Genomic DNA, 20,382 nt, shown 5'->3' with positions numbered 1-20,382 from the left:
TCCCGGAGTCCTCGGACGAGACTTCGGTAGACCTGCTCGTGGAGGACTTGGTGCTTAACCATCTGCAGCCTAAGGGTCTTGGGAAGTTTTTCGCAGTTGAGAGGGCCCATAGAGTGCCGGGTGGGAGGCCCAAGGTGGGAGCCCCACCGAGGCCGATTGTCGCCCGGCTCTTTCATTTTCGAGATCGGGACGCTATCCTGCAAGCATCGAGGGTGACGGGCCCGGTCCCCTTCCAGAACGCGTCGGTGAATTTCTATCCTGACTTCACCCAGCAGGTGCAGGTGCAGAGGCAGGGCTTCCTGGGGGTGAAGAGGCGGCTTAGGGAGAGGGAACTGAAATATGCCATGCTCTTCCCTGCCAGACTACGTGTGGTGTACGAAGACCGAACATTCTTCTTTGAGTCGCCTGTCATGGCCGATGAATGGGTGGACGCTCTGCCCCGACGACGGACGGGAGAGGTCACTGCCGCAGACGGGGACAGTGGCCGGGATGAACAAGGTTGAGGTCTTCGGAACCGGACTGACTCGATTTGTCTCTAGCTAATGACTTGAACAGAATGCAGTAAATACGGAGGGTTGTGGGAGGACGAGGGGAGCTCTTTCCTCCCTTAGGGTACTTTTTGTAGATTTTGGGTTTGGTAGGGCGACAGGCACACTGCAAGTTGGGGGGGCTTTGTAAGCTGCAGCAGGGGTGCAGGGTGGGGGGGATAGTTGGGATTTTGGGTTTGTTGTTGGGGGGTTCGTTTCTGCAAGGCGTAGTGATTATTTTCAGGACTGTTCCATGGTGGCTCTTCGGGTGTGGGGAGGGCCTCTTTACGTGTGGGGATGGGGGGTAGGGGTTTAAGTGTTATTAGCTGGAATGTTAATGGTTTGGGGGATCGCATTAAGCGCGGGATTGTTTTGCAATTCTTGAAACGGTCATTGCCGGATGTCGCCCTACTGCAGGAGACGCACCTTATAAGGTAACACGTGCTATGCTCTTAATAGGAAGGGTTATAAATTCATAGCTCATTCGGGATTCTCCTCTGGGTCCAGGGGTGTGGGCATCCTAGTCAGAGCCTCGTTACCATTTGAGGTGGACTCCACCATTGTTGACGATAGGGGGAGGTTTGTGGCGGTGGCGGGGCGGTGGGAGGGAAGAACTTTGGTTTTAGTTTCGGTTTATGTCCCGCCGGCCCTGCAGGCCTCCACGTTTACAGATCTGGGTAGGGCCTTGCTGGATCTCCCGGGGGGTATGCTTGTGGTGGGGGGTGATTTCAATGCTGTCGGCTCTGGGCTGCTGTATAGATACCCGCCCAGAGACATAGGGGGAGCTCAGAAGTGGCTTCCGGACTTTCTAGACACACGGCCTGATAGACTGCTGGAGGCTCCGGCACCCCACACAGAGCCAATACACCTTCCACTCCGGGGCGCATGGTAGCCTCTCTAGGATTGATTACCTGCTCACTCTGGCTGCGCACGCCTCATTGGTGTCCGAGGCCAGGCACATGGCGCGTGGTATATCGGACCATTCGCCAGTGTGGGTCAGGCTGGATGTCGGCCGTGAGGGAGGGGGAAGGGTGGCTCCTATTAACCCTTGGTACTTTCGAGACCCCAAGATGCGCAGCGCACTGGTGAAGACAGTTGATAATTTTTTCAAGGACAATCATGGATCCGTGGACTCGGCTGTGTCGCTGTGGGAAGCATTTAAGACCGTGCTGCGAGGGGAGGCCCTCTCCCTTGTAGTGGCGGCCAAGCGGCGGAGAGATGGCGAGGTTATGCAGGTTGAGGAGGAGATCGTGGCTTTGGAGGGAGCGCTCGAGGAGGAGGTTACAGAGGCCTCACTGCATGAGCTGAGCTTGAAGCAAGCCGAGTATAAGGACCTGGTGACGAATGCCGCTAAGACCCTCAGTAGGGAACAGCAGGGCCGCCTGTATGATGTTGGTGACAAGGCCGGGAAACTCCTAGCTTGGCTGGACAAAAAAGAACGGGTTAATAGAGTAGTGCCGGAGTTGACGGGAGAGGGGGGAGAGGTGATTGTGGAACCTGAGAGGATTGTACAGTGTTTCTCGGACTATTTCCGTATGGTTTATGCCTCAGTGTCGGATAGGCCGCCGGAGGACTCGTGTGACCTCTTGCGTGATATCGCTTTGCCCTGTCTCTCTGACGTAGATAGGCATGATCTTGATGGAGACATAACGGTCGATGAGGTGGCGGGAGCTATCCGCGCGCTGAACTCGGGTAAGGCCTCGGGCCCGAATGGCTTGCCGGTTGACCTGTATAAGCTGTTTCCGGATAGGGTCGCCCCTCACCTGCGCGCCATGTTCGTGGAGGCGCGGGGGAGCGGGACCCTCCCGTTGGATCAGCGACTGGCGACAATTGTTGTTATACACAAAGATGGTAAACCCCGAGATAAGTGTGCCTCATATAGGCCTATCTCACTCCTTAACGCCGAGCCGAAGATTCTGGCTAAAATCCTGGCGGCCCGATTGATCAGGGTACTTGGAGACTTGATCCACCCAGATCAATCCGGTTTTATTCCGCATCGTAACACTGCGTTAAACCTTCGGCGCCTTCATGGTGTAATCGCCAGGGCGGGCACGCTGCGTGAACCAGCTATTGTGGCGTCTCTCGATGCCACGATGGCCTTTGATACGGTGGAATGGGCATATTTGTGGGCTGTGCTGGCCAAGTTCGGCTTTGGCCATGGTTTTGTGAGCTGGGTGAGGTTGCTGTATGAGGGACCCCTTGCGAGTGTGGTCGTAAATGGCCGGGCATCGACTCCGTTTCAGCTTGGGAGGGGTACTCGGCAAGGTTGCCCCCTGTCGCCATTGTTGTTCGCCCTCGCCCTTGAGCCGCTGGCAGCGTGGATACGCTGGCACCCGGATATACGGGGACTTAGATGGTCGCCCGAACACGAGGACCGCATTTCGCTATATGCTGATGACATCCTGTTGTATCTTGCCTCGCCCAAGAAATCACTTATAGTGGTCTGTGACGTTCTTACATCTTTCGGTAGGAATTCGGGTCTCGTCATCATCTGGAGTAAATCGTATTTATATGTTCTGAGTGGCGAGGTTCCACCGATCCCGCGAACTTGTTCGATCCAGATCGCTCGGCAGGGCTTCGTGTATCTGGGGATCTTTATCTCCACGGACTCCGCTTTGCGGTATGAGAGGAACCTGCTCCCCCCCCTAGCGCACCTGCGGCGGGATGTAGAGGGCTGGCGGAGGCTGCCGCTCTCCCTCGTTGGGCGCGCTGCCTTGTTCAAAATGATGTCTCTTCCCCGGTTCCTCTACGCATTGCAGAATACTCTAGATTGGGTACCGGCCAACTACTTTCGGGAGGTCGAAAGCCTCCAACGAACGTTGTTGTGGGATGGGCGGCCGCGAATAGCAATTGCTAAGTTGACGCTTCCATGGTATGATGGGGGTATTGCGCTTCCAGACATCCGACGCTACTATTGGGCCACCCAGCTGAGCGCGATTAATCATGGTCTCTATGGTCCTGTCCCCAGCCCTGGTTATGCCATGGACAGGTGGTTGCTGCGTGGTGGTAACTATCACAGGGCGTTGTACTCGCGGTCCCTGGACTCGTCCCTCACGGGGCCCACTGGGGTGGCGGTGCGTGTGTGGAAGATGGCAACTGACTCGCTGGGCTGGAAGGATAGGCTCACCCTTGCTACCCCGCTGTTTGAATCTGAAAGATTGGGTAGGCTTTGGCATACAAAAGGTTTTGATAAATGGGACTTGATCGGCATCTCCAGGGTCGGAGATGTGCTGATTAAGGGGAGGGTGAAGTCCTTTGAAGAGTTGCAGAAGGAGTATGAGCTGGGGACATCCGAGTTTTTCCGCTATGTTCAGGTGCGTCATGCCCTCCGGTCAGTTCTCGTGGAGGGTGAGAAGGTGCCTGAGTCCTCTCCTTTGGAGGACCGGATCCTTGATGGCCATATGCCTGAGAGCACGATCTCGCTCATCTACAAGAAATTGATAAATGTCCGGGCGGATATGCTTCTGGGGCTGCGGGACCAGTGGACTAGGGATGGACTCGAGTTGGATGACGAGGATTGGCAGTCTGCTGTTTCCTCTCCCAAGGAGGTTGCGATCCCGTCGCGTCTGAGGCTGGTGCAGCTCAAAATACTGCATCGAGTGTATGTGACGGGGCCAAGGCTGGTTCATATGGGATTCTCTGAGGAAGGCCTATGTAGGAGGGGATGTGGTATGGTGGGTACTTTCCTGCATATCATTTGGGAATGTGGTGTCATCACGGAATTCTGGAGGAGAGTCCATGCAGTGATGGGGGAGGTGACGGGCATTGCTATGCAGCCGGAAGCGCGGTGTTGTCTCCTGAATGTCTGGGGGCCCACTGATCACGATGAGGCACAGACCCAATGGGTGACTCTGGGTAACATGGTCGCTAAGAGAGATATCGCGCGATTGTGGGGCTCCGCGGGGCCCCCCACATTGACCGCGTGGAAAGAAAATATGGACTGGAGTATGCTCAGGGAAAAGACAGTATATTGCGCTAGAGGCCGCCCTCGGAAGTGGCACGCCATCTGGGGGCGGTGGAATCAATACAGGGGGGGAATATGTCTTGCCCCTGATTTGGATCCTCCCGAGGAACAGCTTTCTTCTTGACATTCTTTCCAGCTCAGTATATAAGATGTGATGGTTAATTGACTTCTTGGGCCTCTGCTGTCCCCCTTCTTCCTCTTATCACAGTACTGTGACTGTTAGATGATTGGGGTCCGGCCTCCCCTGGGGGCTATCACCATGGGCATTCAGTGTTCTTGCCTTGCTGGGGTTTGTTGTGTGTTTGCGTTTATTTAAAAATTGAATCTTTTCACTGCTCCTCTAATGCAATGTGGACGCTTCTCTGTCCTTCTCTACCGAAGCTGCCGAACCTCCGGGTTGTCGGCTAAATAGCTGTGTCCAGACTCTTGAAGAAATAAAGGTTTTTCAAAAAAAAAAAAAAAAAAAATGAAAAGTTTCCTCATAATTTTTTAAGAGTAGGCAGTGGTCCCTCTTAAAAAATGTTGGCAACCACGTTCACAAAGGGGAAGATGTCCCTTGTGGGCCCCTTCCCATTTGCGAATGGGTTACACCGCCTTCGTGGAGACAGTAAAAGATGAACGTTTGGCGACCGCATTCCAGTTGCAAAACATTCGTACAAGCCACTGCATCTTACTATTAGGAAAGGATGCCCTTATAACACCCCTTCCTATCAGAGATACGCAAACCCTATTTTGCGAGTCGGTAGTAGGTTACAGACTTACAAAATAGGGTTACTATATGCTGACAGCCGTTTTAGTGATCACAAACGGCCCAATTCTCAGTTTGCGACTGCTAAAAACGGTCATACATCTGCCCTTGGCTCTAAAGAACAAATGGATCACATTACTTGTATGGCAAAGAAGAAGCATGACACTGGTCCCAATGCTCGCTTAGGGAACAGGCCATACTGTTATGTAGTCCTCTTCAATCTTTGGCAAACCCTCTTGGCTAAAGCTGTTTCAAAAGCAAAGGGAATCAATATCCCTTGCCATTATTACCTGAGGCCCCACCTCATGCAGGGAAATATGCCCACCTGCAATATCTTTTGGGAAAATGTAAGGCGAACATTAACCTTTACTTCTAATTGATATTTGTGTGTCAGAAAATGATCAGAAATCATCCTTCTCCACCCAGGAACCCCTCCTACTGACCAAAGATGGCTTCAAGAATGCATCTGAGGGGGAGGAGCCTAGCGCGCAACCAAGATGGCCGCGTAGGTGCGAGGCTCCCGAGGACCTCCGCGACCTCCTGCATAAATCCTGACAGAATCCTGTCCCAGCTGAGGGGACTGTATTTGTGAGCCCGAGCAGAGGTGACGCCCGTTTTCCGTTTTTAAATCGGACCTCGGACACCGGCAGGAGCATCGATTGAGGTTTGCGGCCTTCTCCACACCGGCCCCCCGTACTGGAGTTGTGGGGCGATCCGGACACAAAGTGAACAACAGCGGCGGGCAAGGCTGGGTGACTCGCGTACCCCGCACTTTCACTTTCGCTTTTGCGCCCTCCTTGCTGCCAGGCGAGGTTGGGTTGCGGGGCGGTGTGCGGTGGTGTGGTCTCGCTGGGGTGCCCTGCCGGTCCGCCAGCTGCGGTCCGTCCTGCGGAGCGGTGGTCGCTCCCCCCTGGACCCCTTGAACTGGATTGTCGGCCCCCCCCTTTTCTTGAGGAGACTGACTCGTCTCGGGGATTGAAACCATGTCCACAAAACAAGATGGCGATCGGGCTAAGATAAAATCGACCCGCCGTGGCGCGGCCCAGCAATCCAACAGTATGGACCGCTACACCCTCCAGAAGGGATCCCCAGAGGCGCCGCGTAGGTCCCCTACGGGCCCGACTGATGCTTCCGCTCTGCCCACGGACCTGACCCTCCGAGACGTCATGGGCGCCATCGCCGAGATGAAGGCCTCGGTGGACCAGCGCTTCGACACTCTGGCGCAGAAGATTGACTCGGTCCTCGTGGACGTGGGCCTCGTGAGGGCTGATTTGTCTAAAACCAACGACCGGGTCGACTCTTTGGCCCACTCTACCACGGGCCTCACAACGGACGTGGCGGCCCTCCAACAGGAGGTGCGCAGGCTTGGCCAGGCGAGCGCCCTGATGAATCGTCGACTGGAGGATTCCGAGGGTCGGGCCCGGAGGAACAACGTCCGCATTATCGGGGTGCCGGAGGGACGCGAGGCGGAGGCGGCGGATCTATTTGTTGAGGACCTGGTTCTCACCCATCTCCAGCCTCGGGGGCTGAGTAAATTCTTTGCGGTGGAGCGTGCCCACAGGGTCCCCGGGGGTAGGCCTAAGGTTGGAGCCCCTCCGAGGCCTCTCATCGCCCGGATCTTCAATTTTCGGGACAGAGACGCTATCCTACAGACTTCCAGGCTACAAGGGCCGGTCAAACTTGACAATATGGACATCAATTTCTATCCTGACTTCACTCCGGCAGTCCAAAAGCGGAGACTGAGCTTTCTTGGTGTTAAACGTTGCCTAAGGGACCTGAATCTCAAATATGCGATGCTTTTTCCAGCTAAGCTGAGAGTGGAGGTGGATGGCCACACGCACTTTTTTGATCGACCCGAGGTGGCCGGGGACTGGCTAGACACTTTGCCCGGAGATCGGGGCCGGGGGGGTGGGGGGGGTGCGGTTGGTGGGGAGGGCCCGCCGGATCAGGACTGAGGGTCTAATGGTAGGCCTTGCTCTGGACTGCGTTGTTGTCACTATTGACTGTTAGGGTAAGTTCCCCTCCTGTGGAGGTCGTGTGGGGTCTCTTGGGGGATCTCCCTCCTCCTCTGGGGGACCAGTTAGTTTTCTTATCTATGGGGCGACAGGCACACTGCACTTTGGGGGGGCTGTTTGGGCTCATGCAGGGGTGCAGGGTGGGGGGAGTTCTGTTGGGTTGGGTGGGTTGGGGTGGGGTGTGGTTCGTTTCTACCGCAACGCAAACCCGTTATTGTATTGTTGTTTTTGAGATGCTCTGGGGGGGACAAATGATGGCTTCGTTATGTGATGGGGGGTAGGGATTTGACTTTGTTGTCCTGGAACGTTAACGGACTGGGTGATAGGATCAAGCGGGGTGTGGTCCTGCAGTATCTGAAACGGATTTCGCCTGATGTGGTCTTTCTGCAGGAGACACACCTTATTGGTAACTCCTTTTGTGCCATGAATCGCCGTGGCTTTCGCTTGGTGGCCCACTCGGGCTTCACATCAGGCTCGCGGGGGGTGGGCATCATGGTCAAGACCTCGCTCCCGCTAGAAATAGACGAGGTGCGCCATGATGAGAGGGGACGCTACACTGTCTTGGTGGGGAGGATGGAGGGCAAGGTAGTTGTCTTTGTCTCTGTGTACGTCCCACCGGGGCTACAGTCCACCACCTTTGCAGATCTGGGACGCCTCCTCCTTGACCTCCCGGGGGGGCTTCTGGTGGTTGGGGGGGATTTCAATGCGGTGGCTTCTGGGACTATGGATCGTCATCCCCCTAGGGACCTCCCCCGGGCACAGGCGTGGTTAGCGGGCCTTTTGGACACACTGGGATTGGTGGACTGCTGGCGTTTAAAGCATCCCACCCAGCTGCAGTACACCTTCCATTCGGGTGCCCATGGTAGCCTCTCGCGGCTTGATTATGTCCTTGTCCCTGCGGCCTATGCTGGGAGGGTGGGAGAGGTGCGCCATCTGGCGCGGGGTATTTCAGATCATTCCCCGCTCCTGTTGCACTTGGGTGTCTTCCCGAGGGGAGAGGGCAGGGTAGCCCCAATCAATGCTTGGTACCTGCGTGACCCCACTATTCGTGCTGACCTGATTAAATCATTGCAACGGTATTTTGAGGAGAATGTGGGGTCCGTCCCGTCGGCTATCTCCCTGTGGGAAGCCTTCAAAACAGTTCTCAGAGGGGAGGCCCTCTCCTTTATCTCCCATGCCCGCAGACGCGCACAGGAGGAGGTGACCCGGGTGGAGGCCGAAATTACTGAATTGGAGGGTGGTCTGGGGAGTGGGGTGACTGACGCGGCGCTGCATGTTCTACACCTTAAACAGGCGGCCTATAGGGCCCTCGTCACGGAGGCGGCCAGGGGCCTTAGCAGAGAGCAACAGGGGCGACTGTACGATGTGGGTGATAAGGCTGGCAAACTGATTGCGTGGTTGGATAAGAAGGAGAGAGCTAGTCGTGTGGTCCCGCTGATTGAGAGGATGGATGGTGTACGAATTACTGAGCCGGAAGGCATTGTTTCTTGCTTCGCGGATTATTTCCGCGAGGTATATTCTCCGGTCTCTCCCTGCTCGGAGGAGGATTCCCATGCCCTGCTGCGGGACATCGCGCTGCCCTCGCTTTCAGTGGAGGACAGGGATTCGTTGGATGCCGCTCCCACCTCGGATGAAATCGCCCTCGCCATACGCTCGGTCGCCTCGGGCAAGGCCATGGGCCCGAATGGCCTTCCTATCGAATTGTATAAGCTGCGACCGGATGTACTGGCACCTCACCTCCGCGCGATGTTCCTTGCGGCCCACTCGCGGGGCTCCCTCCCGCCGGACCAGCGTCTAGCTACCATCGTGGTTATCCACAAGGAGGGGAGACCGCGAGACCGGGTTACATCCTATCGGCCGATCTCGCTCTTAAATGCGGAGCCTAAAATCCTCGCCAAGGTGCTTGCCAACCGGCTGGTCGGCGTGGTGGGCGATCTGGTCCACCAAGACCAGTCCGGCTTTATTCCCCATCGCAACACGGCCCTTAACCTGCGGCGCTTGCACGGGGTGCTCGCGCGTGTTCCATTCGTGCGGGAGCCGGCCATCTTGGCGTCCTTGGACGCCACCATGGCGTTTGACACGCTCGAGTGGCCGTACATCTGGGTGATGTTGGCGAAATTTGGATTTGGCCCGGGATTCATCAGCTGGGTCAAATTGTTGTACTCTGACCCATTGGCGCAGGTGGTGGTGAATGGTCGAGTCTCGGCCCCATTCGTGCTGGGACGGGGCACGCGACAGGGTTGCCCCCTGTCGCCGCTCCTGTTTGCACTGGCCTTGGAACCCCTGGCGGAGTGGCTGCGGTGGCACCCTTCTATCCGTGGTCTCCGTTGGACCCCGGAGTATGAGGACCGCGTGTCCCTCTACGCCGACGACATCCTGTTGTACTTAGCCTCCCCGCGTAAATCACTGATTGTCCTGGTCGATGTTCTGCGCTCCTTCGGCCGTAACTCAGGTCTTGTCATCAACTGGGCTAAATCCTGTGTCTATGTGCTTTCCGGGGAGGCTCCTGTTCTCCCGTGGGGCTGCTCGATCCAGATTGCCTCGCAGGGGTTTCGTTACCTGGGCGTCTATATTACGCTGGACCCGGTGGCCCGCTACGAGCGGAATTTGCTTCCCCCCCTCCAGCGCTTGAAGGAGGACGTCGCGCGCTGGCGGCGCTTGCCGCTTTCGCCGCTCGGCCGGGCGGCATTGTTCAAGATGATGTCATTACCGCGCTTTCTGTACGCTCTCCAGAACTCGATGGACCTGGTCCCGGCGCGTTACTTCCGCCACCCGGAAACATCACCAACTGCCACCCGGAAACATCACCAACTGATCCGCGACACCAAGAAAACTGCATTCAAGGACCGGTTGGATAACAACGCACACAACTGCAAGGAACTCTTCAACATCGTGAAAGAGCTCTCCAACCCCAACGCCGGAAACAACGACACCACCCCATCGCAAGAACTCTGCAACTCCCTCGCCTCCTACTTCCACAACAAGATCGCGGACATACACAACAGCTTCAACACCCTACCGACGAACGCCACGTCCAACCCGACCGAACCACCGCCCCCCACCTCCACCCGCCGCGCCTGGACCCCGATCTGCACCGAAGAAACCGTCCGCATGATGAACTCCATCCACTCCGGATCTCCGACCGACCCCTGCCCTCACCACGTCTTCAACAAAGCCGACGCCGTCATCGCACCCCACCTGCGGGACATCATCAACACCTCCTTCACCACCGCCACCTTCCCTGAGAGCTGGAAGCATGCCGAACTCAGCGCTCTACTCAAGAAACCAACAGCGGACCCCACCGAACTCAAGAATTACCGCCCCATCTCGCTGCTCCCGTTCCCAGCCAAAGTCATCGAGAAGACCGTCAACAAGCAACTGGCCGCCTTCCTCGAGACGAACGGATCCCTCGACCCCTCACAGTCTGGCTTCCGAGCCAACCACAGCACCGAGACCGCCCTCATCGCTGCCACCGATGACATCCGAACCCTGATGGACAACGGAGAAACAGCGGCCCTCATCCTCCTAGACCTCTCCGCGGCCTTCGACACCGTCTGCCACCGCACCCTAGTGCAGCGCCTCCGCAACGTCGGAATCCAGGAGAAGGCACTGGAATGGATCATCTCCTTCCTCGACGGAAGAACACAGAGAGTCCGTCTACCACCGTACAAGTCAGAGGCCACCAAAGTCATCTGCGGCGCCCCTCAAGGATCCTCGCTGAGCCCAACCCTCTTCAACATCTACATGAGCCCCCTCGCGGCCATCGCACGCCAACACAACCTCAACATCATCTCCTACGCCGACGATACCCAGCTGATCCTCTCCCTGACCAACGACCCCGCCGCCGCCAGAGCCAACCTTCACGAAGGAATGAAAGAGGTAGCCGAGTGGATGTCGACCAGCCGCCTGAAGCTGAACTCGGACAAGACGGAAGTCCTCATCCTGGGATCCTCGCCCTCCGCCTGGGACGACTCCTGGTGGCCCCCCGCCCTGGGCACCGCACCCAAACCGACAGACCACGCACGCAACCTGGGCTTCATCCTGGACTCCTCCCTCTCCATGACCAAGCAAGTCAACGCCGTCTCCTCGTCATGCTTCAACACCCTGCGCATGCTACGGAAGATCTTCCGGTGGATCCCCACCGAGACCAGGAAGAATGTCACCCAGGCACTCGTCACCAGCCGACTGGACTACGGCAACGCCCTCTACGCCGGAACCACCGCCAAGCTCCAGAAGAGACTCCAACGGATCCAGAACGCCTCAGCCAGACTCATCCTCGACATCCCACGACACAGCCACATCTCCGGACACCTAAGAGACCTGCACTGGCTCCCGGTCAACAAGAGAATCACCTTCCGTCTCCTCACCCACGCACACAAAGCTCTTCACGACCAAGGCCCGAGCTACCTCAACAACCGCATCAACTTCTACGCTCCCAAACGACACCTCCGATCAGCCAGCCACGCCCTCGCCGCCGTCCCCCGCATCCGAAGAACGACAACAGGAGGAAGATCCTTCTCCTACCAGGCCGCCAAGACCTGGAACTCCCTCCCTCCCGACCTGCGCCTGACCCAGGACCACCTCGCCTTCAGGAAGAAGCTCAAGACCTGGCTGTTCGGGCAGTAGCAGCACCCCCCCCCCCCCCCAGCGCCTTGAGACCCTCCGGGTGAGTAGAGCGCTCTATAAATGCCTATGATTGATTGATTGATTGAGGTGGAGAGTTTGCAGCGCCGCCTGTTCTGGGACGGGAGGCCGCGTATAGCTCTGGCAAAGTTGACGCTCCCGTGGTATGACGGAGGGATTGCCCTCCCGGATATTAAGCGGTATTACTGGGCCTCCCAATTAGCTGCAATTAATCATGGCCTTTACGGGCCCGCCTTAAACCCGGCATTTGAAATGGACAAGATGCTCCTGCCCGGTGGCGATTACAATCGAGCGCTCTACACTAGCGTGCCCGATTCCCGCCTGACGGGACCCACGCGTGTCATGGTGCGAGTATGGCACGCGGCCAATGCAGCTATGGGATGGAAGGACCGTTTGACCCGGGCGTCACCGTTGTATGCGTCTGAGAGGTTGGGCGCCCTATGGACCTCGAAGGGCTTCGATAGGTGGGACACGATAGGCATTAGTACAGTGGGGGACCTCTGGACGAGGGGAGGATTCAAAACATTCGAGACACTGCAGGCGGAGTTTCAGCTGCAGGGCAGTGAATACTTTCGATACCTGCAGGTCCGTCACGCACTGGGTTCTGTCTTCCCAGACGTGGCCGCCATCCCGGAGTCCTCCCCACTGGAGGATAGAGTGCTAGATGGCCACGTTCCGGACAGCACGATCTCCCTCATCTACAAGAAGTTGATTAATGACCGCTCGGGCTTACTGACTGGGCTACGCGAGGCTTGGGTTGCCGATGGGTTGGAGCTGGACGACGAGGACTGGATTTCCGCGGTGGCCTCCCCGAAGGAGGTGGCCATCCCGGCTCGCCTTCGCTTCGTCCAGCTTAAGATACTTCACCGGGTGTACATGACGGGGCCAGGGCTTCTGCGTATGGGCTATGCCGAGGATGGACTGTGTAAGTGTGGGTGCGGTGCATTGGCGACTTTTTTACATATTCTGTGGGAATGTCCGAGGGTGGAGCGATTCTGGCGTGGTGTGCATGAGGTCCTGCGAGCGGTTACGCATGTCGTGCTGGTGCCTGAAGCGAGGAGATGCCTGCTGAATGTGTGGGAACCGACCGACTACTCGGTTCCGCAGACGCGATGGGTGACGCTGGGTTATATGATTGCTAAACGTGACATCGCTCAACTGTGGGGATCCCAGAGGCCCCCGGCAGTGTCGGCCTGGAAAGAACACATGGATTGGTGCATGTTCCGAGAGAAGGTGGTGTATGTGGCGCGGGGCGTGGCTGAAGGTGTGGGGCCCCTGGAACGCCTACCGCGGGGGTATTTGCGACCCGCCATTGTTGCCTCCCGCTTCACCAGCTCCGTCCCCCTAGATGACCCCCTCCCTCAATCCCGGGCACAGTGTTTTCCCAGTCCCGGACCTATTCCCCTTCCCCTCCTTCGATTTTAGTGTATGGTCGGGGTCCCCCCATTTGAGGAGCATATGTTGTCACTTTCGCTCTCGGGTTGCCTTGCGGGTGTGGTTTTATGTTGTTGTGTTGTATAAAACGAAACCGTATTGTGGGCTCAGAGTTATGTGGCCCACGTTGTTGATACCTCCTGCTTTAGCGTCTCTGTAACGCCAAGTGCCTTATTGTATATATGTCATTTATTTCTGTCACTTTAGCGGCCGGCCGGAAGGTTGTAGGCCCATACCTGTATATATTTGAGATTGTAATAAACGGTTTTAAAAAAAAAAAAAAGAATGCATCTGATGGCAGGATCACACTCCCATCCCACCGCCCTAGGAGTTCCATTAGGCCGACCATCCTTGGAAAAAGGTAAGTTAAGGGTGGTCTACTTTAGAAAAAGACAAGCTATAGACACAACATTCTGGATGGATGAAAATAAGGTATAACATTTTTAAAAACCTGATTATTTTAATCGGAATCTTTGCTTAGGTGAAAATGGGGTTCAATAATAATTAGATATGCTGAATTCAGGGGGGGTTGTTGTTTTTTTTCTTCGTATTCCTTTGTATGATTCTGTCATGCACTCTGATGTAACCGCTAAAAGTCGATTGCTTCAGTGGTAATGTATGGCTTGAACATGCAGTTGTCTCTGGGGTGCAGAGCTCTGCAACGTTTTTACAATCTGACGAATAATATATGTTTTCAAAACAAAATATGCTGAATTCAGATTCTCACTCCTAAAGTTGGGAATTCTTGCCTTTTGTTCCTTGCCCACTATAACCCATTCCTATCTCCCAAACATTTCCTAAACGTGGATCAGTTACTCCTAGCTTGTCCATGCTCTTGCTGGGAGTTTGCTGCATGAGCTCCAGGATATGTCACCCAGGGGAAAGGCTCATCAGTCCTAAAACCTACCTAACGGTGTTCCCTGTCCACCCTGTTTAAATCCCACACTACCCATCCTCAGACTCACAGCTCTCAAAGACAGAGCTCACCAGCCCACCCTTCCCTTCTTTCCATTTTTACACCCATTTTCTCCCTTAACTTTTTATAACATCAGGCATGTACAAGAAAGTATAGATTAGTGAGCGTGAGAACTGTTTGGGTGTAGACCATCTCTGCTGACAATCCATAACCACTCTTCATGACTGAGTGCTTGTCCAAAAAACTGTGGTTGTGTCATCTACTCTTCCAAATAAGTTTCCAGTGTAAGAAAGGTGAATCTTAAATCTTTCAGAAAACTGCCAAATTTGTTGCCATAGTAAGATGGTGCAGGATAGAACTTCCAAGTGTTAAAATGCAAAACAACAAAGTACCTATGGGCAGAAATTTGCCAACCTAGGCATGCAACATTTTGCTCTTCCCAACATCAGGAATGTGGTTCACTGTTGGTAGTCATTTAGCTTTGCCCTTCCCCAAAACACTGGCTCTTCCAACGCACATTGTGCCAAATCTGATCCATCCCAGTTCCATTATATCTTTTTGGCTACTTACAGGGGGAGGGTCCCTTCAGTGGTTGCAGAGGCAGAAGCTCCCGTCTGGTTTTGGATAAAAATGCAGAATGAGCGGATACAGCTTTGTTTGGTATGCAGCAAGAAAGAGAAGCCTAGACAAAAGATAAAGCCCATCAAATTGACTTTGATTTATACAAATATCTCCAATCTTAAAACAATTAAGAGATGCATTAATTTCCTGCACCCCTGCAGTTCTCCGCAAAATATTGCTTTATAGTAGTATAGGGAGTAAAAGGATAGTGTGAGCATCAGTTTTCATTATTTATCTATTTGTTTATTTATATATTTAACAGTTTTAGATAACCCTCAATCAATTTGAATTATGTGGGTAGGTAGGTAACAGGTTTATTTAGACAATTTTCCATAAAACATTCGAAAAGCACATTTAACAGTTCAAATCAATCTTTGAACCCCATCTTGACTGCCCGACACCCACTACTGTTTATCACTAAAACTCTGTTTAACAGACCGTTAAAGCTGAGCAATTCCAACTGCCACATCTAAATAGCGCATTTCTGATAATGGCTCCACAGCTTTCCTCCTATGGACAGCATCATAATTAAAAAACAAAGGTCTTAAAACCTTAATAAGGTTTGAGAGATAAAACACAGTACATAGGTGTATGCAGTAGAGAGCAGTTTACATTCAGGGGGTAGGGGCAGAGACCACTGTTATCCTGAACTCTGGCCCAACATGGGCAGGATAAGTGAATTGGGGTACATCCCACTCTAACCTTTAATTATGTGGGTAGTTTACATTAAAACACTGAGAGCTGGTGGAGGAATGTTGGTGTCCGCTCTGCTGGATGCGTACGCTGGCGCTCCCAGACCGCCCTGCCTGCATCTGAAAACTATGAACGACTGATTAAAATTACACTACCCGTCTCACCTGGTCCGGCAAGATCAGGAGTATTCCAGTGATTTCGCAGATCAGGCTGCTATAGTTCCTGGGGTTCGCGTGTGGACCTGCTTGGTATCGGCGTCTATACTGTTTTGCTGGCGCGATGGCTGGGAGCTATGTGAGGAGTTGGGGCGGAGCTGACCTGGCAATGCCTCCAAAGACCGGGAGAGGGAAATCTCGTATGCCGATGGATGCAGCTGGAGCCGTAAAGAGCTCCTCAACTTTGAATCAGTAAGAGTGGAAACATTGGAGACGCTGTGGGGGAGAAACGTGGGGGTGCGCAAACAGAAAGTGTGGGTAAGCGCATTATTCCCTCTTTGTTTACCTCTGGAAAAGAAAAAAACTGCTGGACTGGCAGTAGAGATTGGTGAATCTTTAAATCTATCGGCAAGCCAGGGAACTACTAAGGGGGACTTGGCACATCAGGCTACGGATTTAACTGGTAAACACAGTACCTTGAGAATAGTAGGGGGTGAAGGTCTTTCTTTGGCAGCCTGCCATACACAACCCCTTTAAAATCAATACAGGACACAATGACATTGACAAAGGTGTGCGGGGCAAAACCACCCTAAGGGAGGGTCAGAGGGATACCTTACCGAACGTAGAGAACCCGGGTGCAGGGATCAATAACGACACACAGATCATGATTAAAGAATCCAATTTGGGGGATAATTCTTTCTCCCAATCAGACCCTTATGATTCATCTGAAATTGAGATGGAGCCAATTTCAAAATCTCGCTTCAGGGATGGTTCCCTGGGCAGCATGCACCCTGAGGATATGGGCACCGATACCTCAGAAACCAGCCCCCGGACAGTACGCAAGAGACATGATGCTGGAGAGTGTGTCATGCAGGTGGTGGGCAATGATGTCCTGTTATGGGACTATTCTTTCGCAGCTGAACTGAGGGCAGATGGTGGGCGCATAGCTGAGCATAATAGTAAAAACAGTAGAGAAACCAAAAGATATTTCATGGGCTTTGATCTACCAAACTATAATGGCTCATAGGGCCGAGACGCACACGGAGAATCAACGGTCCCTAGGTGCCTCTCGCAAACTCCAGAACTCTGTCCGACGTATTGCAAAATCATATTCTGAGTTTACAGTGAGATTCAACAAAGCAGAGGCCCAGATTTCTTTCCTGGAAGACGAGTTGGCAGCCCAGAAGGTGGCAACAGAATCAATGCGCTCATTAAAGGAGGATACACAGTGGAAACTAACAGACCTGGAAAGCCGCCTTCGGAGAAAGAACTTGAGATTTCTGGCGATACCAGAGGGCATGGAAGGATAGGACCCTCGTAATTTTATCATTGATTTGTTCTCTGAGGCATTACCTGAACTCTTGCAATTGGACTGGCAGAGGGAGATCCAAAGAGCACAGTGATTCCCATTTATGCTGCGGACAAGACCAGGACAAACTTCTCCCTGACCTAGAGCAATATTAATATCAATCAACAACTTTCAGGCCTGCCAGGCTGTGTATCAGCTTGCATGTCCAGACAGAAAGAGGGCTGGCAAAGGGGATGCATTTTTTGTCATACCAGATTTCTGCCACCAGACGGTGGAGAAACAGAGGCAGTTACGCCAGCTCATTGAGTCATTCCAAGGCATAAGTGCACAAGCCTTCCTGCTTAACCCAGCTAAACTGAAAGTCATACATAACTAACATACTCAGTTTTTCACCTGGAGGTGCTGGCCAAAGAGTATTTACAATCTATCTAGATAGGGGTTGGCTCCAGGTATTTAATTGGGTGGTAAAGCTTATGCTGTATTTTTTCTGTCTCTTTGGTGTCTCTTTTTCTCACATGTACTTTTTTTGTTGTCTGCTACGTAGGTGATGGGGTTTGCTGTGTTACAATACATTTATGAGAAAATGCAGGGGGCAGTTTGGGTAGCCAGAGCTTGTCATATCAGGGACCATTGGTCCTAATGCCTTACTGCAGGGATGGGGGAGGATAGGGATGGGGTCTCAGTGGAAACCCTGGGATAGGGCATGGGAGAGTAGGTGGGGGTTGGGGTGTGTGGGGGCGTGGTGGGGGGTGGTGGTGGATGAAGGTGGGAAAAGTAAAATCAATTCATAACATAATGAAGACAGAAGAACGCAGGCACATGGTGCTTTACAACAGGATTACAGAGTGATGGAAGACAGCTACACTTGATGGGGATAGGATGATTAATTCAGGATTGCGTATCTGCTCTTTTGATGTGTGTGGGCTAAATAATAATAGGATAAGGCAAAGCATGGCTGCTGAGTTAATGTGTGATGCATCCCGACTTGGTTTGCCTACTGGAAACGCATATTCTGTGGGGCAAACGGAAGATCTTAGCCAAGTTAGGTTACTCGGTATTGACATGTACACAACAGTCCACAGCAGTGCTAGCTAAATGTGGAATCCAGGGATCAGGCCGAACGCTGGATGACAATCAAGGTCGATGGATCATTATGGAATGCATTATGGGGACTGTTAAGTTTTCCTTATGCACAGTGTATGGGTCTAATTTTGATGAAGTGTCAGTATTTGAGGGGCTTAATGTGGATTTGGCATCATGGCCAAACCCTCTAATTTTATGTGGGGATTTTAATATACACTTAGGCTGCTGGGACCTGCAGTCAGGCATAAAGAACTATAAGGGTAGGAAACCTAAGGTGTTTAAGGCATTACAGCACCTTCTGGCTGACCATGGATCGATTGATGCATGAGCGGTGCCGCGGGACCCCAATCATGGATATACGTTTTATTCCCATCCACACAAAAAGTTAGTGAGGTTAGATTATTTTTTTATATCATCAGCACTACTTGCAGGAGCTAAGATTACATTTTTCGCTAGGATCACGGCAGATGATGGTTCATTGGTGATGGATATTTTAGCAATCAGCACCTATTCGGTTCCAAGATATTTATTGTTTGATAGGAAATTACTGTTGGATGTATTTGTAGACCATATCAATTAGTGGATTAAGAATTTTTGGGAAATTAATCATAATTCAACCTAATGTGGCTATGTGTGGGATGCTTTAAAAGTCGGGTTTAGGGTGGGGGTCCTGAGTTTTGGATTACACAAACAAAGGCAATTGAAGTTAGTGATCCAAGAGTGATATACAAAACTCGAAACAGTGGAAGAGAATCTTATGCAGGGAATATTAGCAGGTACCAACACCACTGCATTACAAACTGAAGTTGCCCGATGCAAGGCTAATGGTAACTTACAGTGGAGTAGGGACATTGCCCTTAAATATAAGCTCTATAAAGAGAACGTCTACGAGTAAGGTAAAGCCACGGGCGGTGTCTTGCAGAAAGACTTTGTTCCAAAGAAGTTGCACAAAGAATTGAGGTTATGAAAGATACATAGGGCAACTTACTAGATACGCCTCGGGAGATTTTAAAGGTGTTTCCTACCTTTTTTGAGGAATTATATACAGAAGATAACCCTGGGGGGCAAGCAAGTGAGATATTGTTGCAGAACTTAGTTAGTGAGCGGCTAGGGCAGGAGGAGGTAGCTATCCTGGACATTTTAATAAAAGAAAAAGACCAAGGGCAGAAATTGACTCAGAATAATGAGGAAATCAGAAGAATAAAAATAGAACAATTTTATTTTAATAACGATATTCACAAATGATAATTTTTTTGTAAGGGTTAAGCCGTATGGCATACACAATGTTTTGTCTGTACATAAAGGTCCCACACGTAAAGACAAACAGACATACACTCATTCAAACGACATATTCATATACAGATCAAATGCAATACAATACAAATGCACACAATATACATTTAAATTTGCCAATAGAGTTTAAAAATCGCCTCAGCGATACAGGACTTGAACAAAAACAGGGGGTTATACTTCAGGTAGGCTCGTGCATTACCAATTGGTGGGGATAAATGAATTGCTCAAAGGGCACGAGGGAGCAAGGGCCAACGCACGTTTCGGTGTGAACTACACCTTCATCAGGGCAACGAAGATGTAAGGCGTGTGGGACAACACAGAAGGAGCCTATTGCAAGATCATAGGAAAAACAAAAGACAACAAATCAACAAATAAGTATTAATGCCGTTTAGACAAAAACATTTGGGTCAATATACAGTTACATGAAGGTATCTACTTCATAGTTTGCTGAACAGTATTAGCATATTGGGGGGGATAAACAAAGAGGTAAAGGGGTAATTATTTCAATGAAGAGTCAAAAAACATTCCCAAGGTCACAACGATATATAAGAGGATAACATATCAGGCCAGGACTGGTGGAGAGCTTGGAGATAGATGAAGTCGAAGTGCACCCAAGAGAATGAAATCAAGACTTAGATAATCAGGATTTAAGTGAAAAGGTAAATACACACCCGTGAAATAGAGGATATAAAGTCCAAAGAAGTACAGCTGTGGTTCGCCAATCACCAACAAATAAAATAGAAGTAGATAATAAAAATAGGAAAGATGAATATGAAGAAAGACTAGGATAAAGAGTAGAGGCGATGGAGGAAGCATCGTACCTTTATATCAAGGATGCCATTAACATCTGGGGTCTTCTATGGGATATACAGGAGTGGAAGGATGTAAATCAGAGTACAGATCAGATCTATGGATGAAGAAACAAAGGGAATACCCAAGAATAAGCTAATCTTAAAATCCATAAGAACTAATAAATAGCC

At 52.1% G+C, this 20,382-nt stretch overlaps 1 protein-coding gene across 5 annotated transcripts in view; it reads right to left on the bottom strand.

Annotated features, from left to right (window-relative positions):
- The window catches only part of STPG1 (sperm tail PG-rich repeat containing 1), a 264,699-nt gene that overhangs the window by 113,861 nt on the left and 130,456 nt on the right, over positions 1 to 20,382 (bottom strand). For all 5 annotated transcript variants that reach the window (XM_085647846.1, XM_085647848.1, XM_085647849.1 and 2 more), the window contains one exon: positions 14,819 to 14,930. In XM_085647846.1, the coding sequence (XP_085503972.1) occupies positions 14,819 to 14,930 (112 nt within the window). The remainder of the gene's footprint in view (positions 1 to 14,818; positions 14,931 to 20,382) is intronic.

This window comes from Triturus cristatus, chromosome 3_2 (genome assembly GCF_964204655.1).
Source record: "Triturus cristatus chromosome 3_2, aTriCri1.1, whole genome shotgun sequence".
Lineage (NCBI taxonomy): Eukaryota > Metazoa > Chordata > Amphibia > Caudata > Salamandridae > Triturus > Triturus cristatus.
The sequence above is the reverse complement of the archived record's forward strand: the minus strand, read 5'-3'. Positions and strand labels throughout refer to the sequence as shown.